We start from the raw sequence: 10,000 nt of genomic DNA on the forward strand, positions 1-10,000 counted from the left end.
GGAGCTGGCTGCTGTCTGCCGGCTGTCTGTCACTGTGCTGTAGAAAGGTCGACCTCTGCACAAGATCGCGCACCGCATGGAGACAACGTGCTTCATTGTAATGTCTTCAACATGAGGTGGTCACCTCTATTCCTTCCCTATTGGATCGGGAAATGTAAGTTGACCGTATGCCAGTGGCGGACTGTTGATTAAGATCACAGAAGAGAACAAGTTCGTAGCTAGTCTTAGCTGTAGCTGTAGCTCAAGCTCAACATGAGTCCTGTTTCAAGCCAGAAGTCAGGCACAGTATCTCCAAGCCTTGAAGCGGACACCCCGTTCTCACTAACGGGCCAGGTCCAGCAGGTCTTCAGACATGTCCAGGTGGAGAACCTGGCCGCAGGGCTCAGTGGGGGAGTCGTGTCCACCTTGGTGCTGCACCCCCTCGACCTGGTCAAGATCAGGTTTGCAGGTATGTCCAGTTGGCCCTGGTAACGTGAGTCGACTCACCGTATTTCTTCCCATTGTGATTGTGATTGATGTGTGGTTTTAGCCCGTTAGTGATATTTGTAAACAGCCCCAGGTGATGTCCTTCTACTTGATTTCATTAGGGGGATAACACATTGAACTAGTTAGCCCAGCCTAGTGTGTTTATCTCTTAGCAGCATGTGAGTTGTGGATTTCTAGGCAGCTTTCCAGGTGACATAATGCTAGATAACGGTGTCACCTTCTGCTCTCTCGTTGCAGTGAGCGACGGCCTCGACCTGAGACCCAAGTATAACGGCATGATGCACTGTATGCGGAGTGTGTGGCAACAGGAAGGGATCCGGGGCCTCTATCAGGGGGTGACCCCAAATATCTGGGGCGCTGGAGCGTCCTGGGGCCTCTACTTCTTCTTGTAAGTGAAAGAGATCACATTTTGCAGCTATTACTGTGTTATATTGTAACAGACCTGGTTCTGTTGTACTATCAACAAATACTGTCTAATTCTATGCACATGATTTTCTTACCCAGTGCAATAGATTAGTCCTAAAGGACCCAACTCAATTACTTTCAAGTAATTGATTGTGTTATGGACTCTGGTTTGGTATGCAGGCTATGATAATGGATCACATGCTCGGACAGAGCAGTGGAAACAAACTCTCTCGGACTGGAAGGTGGAGCAGCCTCTAGCAGAGATTGCATCAGCCACATATGCATTGGGGTGCAAGACCTCTTCCATTTTCATCCAATATCATTTGTCACTTATAAACAGCAGTGATGCCCTGATATCTCGCTACAATACCAGAATTGGACTGGCGACGAGCCAGAGTAGGATGTTCACGATTATCTAGACAAACGGGCAAAATATGAATAAACTCCATACATTCCTACATTCCTCGGCACCCCTGAGCGTGCAGTGTTGCCCGTGAAGTTGTTTGGATCAGCAGTCCTCGACCAGCGGCGTTGTCCGATAAAAAGTTTGTCTGCGCTCGCAGCAGGATATGCTCCCGTGCAGTGCTACGGTCAACCCCATACCAAGATATCAAGGGGCGGATTACCAGCTGGCTTATAATGCTACCAGCTAGCTAGCTACAGATAGCCTGCTATTAGCATTCTAGCTTACTGTAGGAATAAAGGAAGGTTAAAATAATGCTACCTAACGAACAGAATATGTTCAAGTCAACCCCGCAGTTTTCTGTATGGGTGACAGATTTAATCACTGATATTTAATAGATAGATAGAAGACAGAACACGCAGAACAAACGGCCCCACTGGCACTGTGAACTAGTGCTTATCAATTCCATTTATAAATTGCAGTGTTTCTAGGTGTGTGTGTGTGTGTGTGTGTGTTCATTAATCTATTTTCTCTTCCCCACAGCTATAATGCGATCAAGGCCTACACTAAGGAGGGTCGACAGACTGAGCTGACTGCCACAGAGCACCTGCTATCTGCAGCTGAGGCAGGTTAGTACTGCCCCTATCTGCCCCTGTCTGCCCCTATCTGCCCCCAACACTCACCAATAGTGGTCAACACTGTGTCCACACCAGCGGCCTGGGAACTCCACACTCTGGGACTGAAACGGATGTTACTCTGTCATGATGTTCTGTAGACTGAGACCTGTGTCTTCTGACTTTATTTTTGGTCTTCTATGGTCATGTGGGTCAGTTTTATCTAATGGTGTTAGTACGTTCAAAGGAAATTGCTGCGGCATGTTTTCATAGACAATGGGGACACTGACTGCACTGTTGCATAGACCCGGCTCAAGTGATTTTGATTAAACCATTATGTCAGAGGCATCCAAGCTCATGCCTGCTTCATTTGGTAAAGTGAGCGTGAACAGTTTTTTATTACTTTTAAATAATAGCCTATTTCCCGTGAACAGTTCATTGTTCAATTTATATATCATCGTATCTTGTTTCAACAAGTCTATAATTGTATGATATCTAAATTGCTTATTTGATAATGACAATAGCATGTCACCAGCATTTTTTATTTTATTTTTGGGGGGTTTTACCTTTATTTAGCCCGGGGAGCCTATTGAAACCAATGTTCTATTATCACATGAATTGCAAGATCTATTTCTATAAGAACCCAAGTTTTACTCAACGTTTTACTTGGCTCATCGACATGCTTTTAAAAAGACAACTTTTCATCAGTGAATATCCCAAGATATTTGTAGAGGGAACTCTTTCAATATCAGAACCAGCCAAAGAAGGATTTTAAAAGCAGTATCCTTCGATAAACAGGACCTAGAAAATTGCATATATTTTATTTTTGCTGCTACGTGTATGACCAACACTCTGAGATGCTGCGTCCCATGCCGACTGAACCCCTTACCCCCCTCCAGGGGCTCTAACTCTCACCCTGACCAACCCTATCTGGGTGACCAAGACCCGCCTGGTGCTACAGTACAGCGCTGACCCCTCCAGGAAGCAGTATAAAGGCATGGTGGACGCCCTGGTCAAGATCTACCGCTATGAGGGAGTGGCTGGACTGTACAAGGTGAGGCCCAGCTCCTGTGTGAAGGCTTAGAAAGCTGCATTTTAGAGAATCTGACTAGACCCTAGTGTCTGTTAGAGCTGGTCATACATAGGTTCCCCACAGTCACAGCCCTGGAATTACACTAGGAAATGGTCATGGGAAATGGTCATTTAATGTGATGTTTGATGAGTTACCACTAGAGGGCACTTCTTCTTCACAGACTCCAGTCACAAGTGGAAGAATCTGTCCTGTTACTATCTTATAATATTATTGATAACTTTTATTCAGTTCAGCTTTTTGACTTCTTGGAATTTTGGTGGGAACGTTGCTGTAGTACATCCTATTTAAGCACTGATACTTGCAATGAAGTGGTGGGCGGCTGGTTGAAATACAGGTTTGACTGAGCCAATGCATCTCCGTTCCCCAGGGGTTTGTTCCAGGGTTGTTTGGTACTTCTCACGGGGCGCTGCAGTTCATGGCCTACGAGGAGCTGAAGAGGGACTACAACAAGTACAGGAGCATGGCCTCTGACGCCAAACTGGTGAGCACTGTGCTGGAACATGGTGGACACACTTTCAGAAATAAACTATGCCATCTAGAATAATTGTACAGTAGGTTCTCCAGTGTACCCTTGTAAAAACCCAGGTAGAATTATTTCATCAATCCAAGTTTCCAGCGAGAACTGTTACACCCGCCGTATTTGATTCCGGGAAGAGCAAGAAGTTTTTTTCTGAAGGTTACCTCTACAGGAACAACTGAACACCAACCACAAAGTGACTGAGCGTGTACATAGTTTTAATAACCTAGCCATATGTCTAATAAACATAGTTTTAATAACCTAGCCATATGTCTAATAAACATAGTTTTAATAACCTAGCCATATGTCTAATAAACATAGTTTTAATAACCTAGCCATATGTCTAATAAACATAGTTTTAATAACCTAGCCATATGTCTCATAAACATAGTTTTAATAACCTAGCCATATGTCTAATAAACATAGTTTTAATAACCTAGCCATATGTCTCATAAACATAGTTTTAATAACCTAGCCATATGTCTCATAAACATAGTTTTAATAACCTAGCCATATGTCTAATAAACATAGTTTTAATAACCTAGCCATATGTCTAATAAACAGTTTTAATAACCTAGCCATATGTCGAATAAACATAGTTTTAATAACCTAGCCATATGTCTAATAAACATAGTTTTAATAACCTAGCCATATGTCTAATAAACATAGTTTTAATAACCTAGCCATATGTCTAATAAACCTGATGATCATCACTCGTAAATATAACCACAATTAATGGAGCTACTGCTACGCTTATGAGAAACTGACTCATGTACCTGGCCACTCTCTTCCTCTCTTCCTCTCTCCCTCTCTCTCTCTTCCTCTCCCTTCCCATGCTCTCTCGTTCTCCCTCCCCTCTCTCTGTTTCTCTCTCTACGCTCTTCCTCTCCTCGTATCTCTTTCCAATCTCTCTTCATCTGAACAGAATCCGGCAGAGTACATCACCATGGCGGCCCTCTCTAAGATCTTTGCCGTGGCGACCACCTATCCGTACCAGGTGGTCCGGGCGCGTCTGCAGGACCAGCACAACCAATACCAGGGGGTCATGGATGTCATTAGTAGGACATGGAGGTACGGCAAAGAAAACAACACTTCTGCTTTACACACAATTTAGCGTCTAACCTCTAACATGATTTACATCAGTAACTGAAGTCACACCACCTCCACCACAGTCGCAAAACGAACTACAGTCGTGGAGGCTACTCGACAACTAGCCACTGGGCGTTTATCTGGGGCTTGTAGTTCGATTTTTTTTCTGAAACTTCAACTGTCTGCAACCTTATAACAAAAACATTGTACCTCTATGGTAGATTGGTATCACAAGTAATAGTTTTGAGATACAAACATTTTTATCTTGGAAGGGAATACTGGGGAAACTCAGTGGAAGCAGATTACTTGTAACCCGTTAAGAGTACTAGAGGTACTCTATGCTCTTGTAATGACCTGGCCACTCATATCATATGGTAAATAGATTATCGATAGAGGCCCCTTGGAATAAAGTGTTTATCCCTGTGAAAGAAGTACACATTGTCCTGTATAAGGTTAATGTAACTGTGTATGCTCCATCTAACTGGTGTTATGCTGCCCCCTCCTGGACAGGAACGAGGGTGCGATGGGCTTCTATAAAGGCATCGTGCCCAACCTGCTCCGCGTCACCCCAGCCTGCTGCATCACCTTCGTGGTCTACGAGAACGTTTCCCGCTTCCTCCTCGGAGAGAACAAGTGAGAACGGCAGGGAGACGCCATGGCAAGAAATAAGAGAGAAAGTCTGTGTGAGAGGAAGAGAGAGAGACGAAGGACATTGGTCAAGACTGGAAAGGGAAGGGATGTTGAAACAGTCTGCTTGTTGCATTAATCTTCTACACGGAAGACTCCTCCGGCAGTCTGTAGTGACATGGGACCGGCGGCCAGGATGTAACCGGAGTCTCAGTACAAGAGAGACTTCTGTTTATTCCTGGCCTGGGACTAGAACTCCTAGACTAGCTCTGTGTGGTGGAAGAATACTTTACTTATGGCTGTGAAGCACAAGGCCAGTCTGCTGTGCACTATGCATTGAGGGTGAACTCATCGTAATGAGAGGAGGTACAAGTCAGTGAAGGTACCGACCTGTGTTCACAAAGACTCCCAGAGCAGGAGTGCAGACCTAGGATCAGTTTTGACTGTGAGGTCAAGGTCATAGAGAATAAGATTACATCGACATGAGGGAGACCTGGTCCTTGATGAGCACTCTTACTCTGCGAGGCTTTGTGAAGCTTTATGCTTCCGGCATTGATAGACAGGTCTTTCAGACTTCCCTTATAGACACAAAAAAGAACTTCCTGGAAATACAGGAAGAACACAGGAAGTGGAGGGAATCCCACCAATCCTGGAGGCTGCATACAGTCATAATCATTCTAATGCTGTGATGTGTAGTCTATACACATCATTCACAAGCTCAACATATCACATTCATATTTTTGTTTACAGTTTTCTGTAATATGTAATCAGTTATCGTGATGGGAGAGTGTTCCTTGCGGTGTCCACAGAAGATCCTGTCCTTTATGCTCAGGTGAAGTCTTGGATGTGGGTCTTGCACGTGAGTGGAGAAGAGTGACTGACTTTCTAGTTTGTTTTTAAGTTATTGTCAGTAATCCATAGTGCATGTAAACTATTTTGATGAATTAACATGTTGGATTCGAGGACGCACAAGAGACTTTACGGGTTAGGGTCTGGAAGCTTTTCATGAGTTTTTTACCACGTGTATTTCAGAAGTCTGTCTCGCAACGACAGTATTGTTTTTTTAATTTACAGTGATAGACAGGTCTTTCAGACTTCCCTTATAAACACAAAAAATAACTTCCTGGAAATACAGGAAGAACACAGGAAGTGGAGGGAAACCCACCAGATTGTGTAAAACAATGTCTTCCATTATAGCCAATATCGGCAGTGATACATGAATATTGTTTGATATTCTCATCATTAAAGTTTTCCTTTGATTTTGCTCCACATTCACTGGCTGAACCGCTGTACTGTATTTGTATTTCTTATTTATTTGATCTTAAAGACGTGTACCTCACATGATTTTGTTTTATTGTGTGCTGTTATATATACATCATAGACACAATGTCCTCAAAAATGTTCTCTATGAATCACACACAATGATAAATTATGTTTTAGTCTTACAAAAGAACTTTATTTACAGTAAAAAAGAGTTGCACGTTATCCATGGTTTGATGGCTCTGCAAAGTAAGACACTATGAAATCTCATTAAGGCACACTAACTACTGGCCTACATGTCATGTATAGTACAAACACATTGATGTTGAAATCAGTGATATATAATCATGCTCTAGCCAGCTACAGCTGATATGCCACCCATACACAGCACTGGGATGAAAAGTAGAGTACTGGATGGCTCAAGACTGGTTCACATGTAACAGCCGAGGTGGTTTTAAGTCATTCTAAAATGAAATGTCATTGTTTTGTTGCTACCTATTTGGAATGTCAACCGTTATAAAACTGGAGCTTTCAAGATTAAGATTAACTATGAGACGGGCGTTCTGAGAACGCCGTCTTTGTCTTTGCTGCCCTGTGCTTCTGGATCTGGCTAAAAACACAGCCAGGATATCCAGCCAGAGGACAGAGGGGGGAGGAGCTTATTTGGGCAGTTCCTCTATGATGACCCTGGAGACGGAGTTCCAGCCCGTGGAGGCGTCTCCGCGGGGATAGTCGGCGCAGGTCCCAACCCAGACGGCCACGTCCACCAACCCTGCCTTGATGCCTTCACACAAGCCTTCAACTGAGGAGGAGGAGGGGAGAAGAGGAGAGGAGGAAGACCGTGGGGGAGGGGGAGGGAGGGGGCAGCAGAGAGGAAGGGAAGAGGAGAGAGTTCATTATTCACACGGCCTCTCGACCAGGACAGCGTCATTCACACGCCCCCGGGGGGACGGAGATGAGACGCGAGGTCGTCGTTCCGCACAGCCGAGCGCCGTCTGTGAACGCCCACACAGCCTGACCACGGCTGGGACCGTTTACGGCTTTTTTTTGCGATGCCACACCCATTAACTTTCCAGTCTTTGGAATAAAATTAATGAAGCCAGTGGAGTCTGGCAGTGCTTTATTGAGTCTGGGGGGGGGGGGGGGTTGAACTGTGTAGAATAGCTTGCCTGATGAGGCTCTTTGTACATTATGTTGATGTTATAGACTGGTTTACCTGATGAGGTTCTGTGGATGTTGATGTTATAGACTGGTTTACCTGATGAGGTTCTGTGGATGTTGATGTTATAGACTGGTTTACCTGAGGAGGTTCTGTGGATGTTGATGTTATAGACTGGTTTACCTGATGAGGTTCTGTGGATGTTGATGTTATAGACTGGTTTACCTGAGGAGGTTCTGTGGATGTTGATGGTGGAGTTGAGCTCTGGGCTGCCCTGGTCCAGGTAGATGATGGACTCTACGGGCAGCGGTCCGCTGCACTCGGCGCCGTTGAAGGTGAAGTACCAGCGCTGGCAGCACGCCGTCTTACACTTAAGCCGCAGCGAGCCGGTGAACAGGACACGCAGGGAGCTGTCACCGCGCAGCTTGGTGAAGGTACAGTCCTGCAGGGGGCAGCAGAGAGCGAGCACGGAGATAAACCCTTTACTGTAATAAAGACCACTAGAAAGGACGCTTGGGTAGAGCAGACCTCCGCCCATGAATGCATGTCGTCAGCATGCACAGTGACATTAGGGTACCGATACTTCCAAAATATTACTGCCGGTGCATCACCGTTGCAGGTTATTAGCAGCTGGGTTTCAGAAAGCTGGGGTTAGCCGAACGGGTGTTCTTCGATTCGGAGCCGACGGGGAGCGGTTCGGCACGCTCAGAGTTTTGTTTTGGCTCTGTGTGCGCACACGTGTGTATGAGCATGATGTTTGATATTGCTGCATTTGTTACATCGAGAGCTGTATGCAAGTCCAAACCCTGTGTCTCTGTGACCTTCCCATGTCAAGATATGGCCGTTTCAATCCCCCCCCCCCCATTGACAATAAATGGAGGTGAATGGGCGGCCATGTTTGGGCGGCTCTGTGGTGCCCCCCCTCGGGTCGGATCCGGCAGGGGGTGGTTTGGTGCACTCAGGGATCTCCCCTGCACCCCAGGTCCAAACCCTGTGTCTCTAGCGCCCCCACATGGGGAGCTGGCTTCTCTCAAAGTTTTGTTTTAATTCATGGATCCGCCCCATGATTCAGATCCGTTCCAGAATTTAATGGGTTCTAAGTTACACCCCATGTAAAACAGTCTGGTAGTTTTTGCGTAACCCTGCTAACAAAAAAAACAACCAACCAATAAATAAACCAATGTCACCAAAAACATGACCTTCCCGCCCTGCGCTGTTGCTGGGGCGGAGGTAAATATTTATATTAAGATTATGAACAATGAGAAAAACAAGTTTGACACCATCACGTGTCATTGTTAAAATAGTTCTTTACTGATACTGTAATTTGAGCTTGGAGGACCAGCATGACCTCTCGCCAGCTCGTCTCACGTTCTGTTTCACATTATCCAAGTGACAGCAAGTGCAGTGAAACCCAACAGGAGCACAGGGGTCAGTCTGGTCGCCAGATTGACCCCCAGGGGGGAATTGCTGAAATGTGTTGCCAGGAAAGAGGGAAGAGAGGAAATGAGGAGTATTACCTAGTGAGATATCCCTCTAGTTTACTGTTATAAATCAATAGAATGCAATATTTTAAAATAGAGGGGCCTCACACGTGTGGCTAATGAATACCACTCCTATAATAATAATAATAATAATAATAATAATAATAATAATAATGTATCAAATCAAACTTTATTTGTATAGCGCATGTCATACACAGAGGCAACACAGCGCTTTAATGTAATGCTCCCCTGGTCACCGTGGCCTGGTCAGTACTCACCGCGATCTTGCCCAGGTCGATGCCGTAGTTGAGTGAGCTCCAGGCACACTGCTTGTAGTTGGGCCTCCAGGCCTCCTCGAAGATCTCGCTCACACACTCGCCCTTCTCGCCCCGGGCGCCGTCTCGGCCGGGGATGCCTGGCGTCCCGGGGATGCCGTTGGTGCCAGGGTTGCCTTCTCTGCCAGGGTTGCCAGGCGGGCCCTGTAGGCAGTTATGATACTGGAAGAGCAGAGAGAAACAGGAGGGGAGCAGAGAAAGAGAGAGAGAGAGAGAGATGGGGAGAAGACCAAGAGAGAGAGAGACACGGAGGAGGGGAGCAGAGAGAGAGAGAGAGAGAGAGAGAGAGAGAGATGGGGAGAAGACCAAGAGAGAGAGAGAGAGAGACACGTAGGAGGGGAGCATAGAGAGAGAGAGACAAGGAGGAAGGAGAGCAGAGGGAGAAGGTGAAGGACAGCAGGACAAAGAGAGAGAGAGAAAGGAAGAAAAAACAAGGCAGCAGAGAGAGAGAGAGAGAGATGAGAGGGAGATCGACAGGCACACAGGAAGGGATACAGTGAGGGGGAGAGAGATACACATCATGAGTTAATC

The 10,000-nt window shown here is 45.8% G+C and overlaps 2 protein-coding genes across 2 annotated transcripts in view; one reads left to right on the forward strand and one right to left on the reverse strand.

Annotated features, from left to right (window-relative positions):
- Nucleotides 1-252: 252 nt before the first annotated feature.
- LOC311314282 (solute carrier family 25 member 32-like) lies at nucleotides 253-6,081 on the forward strand (the record flags this gene model as incomplete). Its single annotated transcript, XM_084444622.1, has 7 exons — nucleotides 253-448; nucleotides 724-874; nucleotides 1,838-1,923; nucleotides 2,808-2,962; nucleotides 3,369-3,482; nucleotides 4,444-4,589; nucleotides 5,118-6,081. 7 exons carry the CDS (start codon nucleotides 253-255, stop codon nucleotides 5,242-5,244), a joined length of 975 nt encoding a protein of 324 aa, XP_084300748.1. The 3' UTR covers nucleotides 5,245-6,081.
- Nucleotides 6,082-7,153: 1,072 nt separating this feature from the next.
- Nucleotides 7,154-10,000, reverse strand: part of LOC311314283 (collagen triple helix repeat-containing protein 1-like) — a gene marked incomplete at both ends in the record, with an annotated part of 7,359 nt that continues 4,512 nt past the window's right edge. The window contains 3 exons of the mRNA XM_084444623.1: nucleotides 7,154-7,296; nucleotides 7,879-8,095; nucleotides 9,413-9,631. Coding sequence (XP_084300749.1) covers nucleotides 7,154-7,296; nucleotides 7,879-8,095; nucleotides 9,413-9,631 — 579 coding nt within the window. The remainder of the gene's footprint in view (nucleotides 7,297-7,878; nucleotides 8,096-9,412; nucleotides 9,632-10,000) is intronic.

Source organism: Borostomias antarcticus (genome assembly GCF_949987555.1).
Source record: "Borostomias antarcticus genome assembly, chromosome: 10".
Taxonomy (NCBI): domain Eukaryota; kingdom Metazoa; phylum Chordata; class Actinopteri; order Stomiiformes; family Stomiidae; genus Borostomias; species Borostomias antarcticus.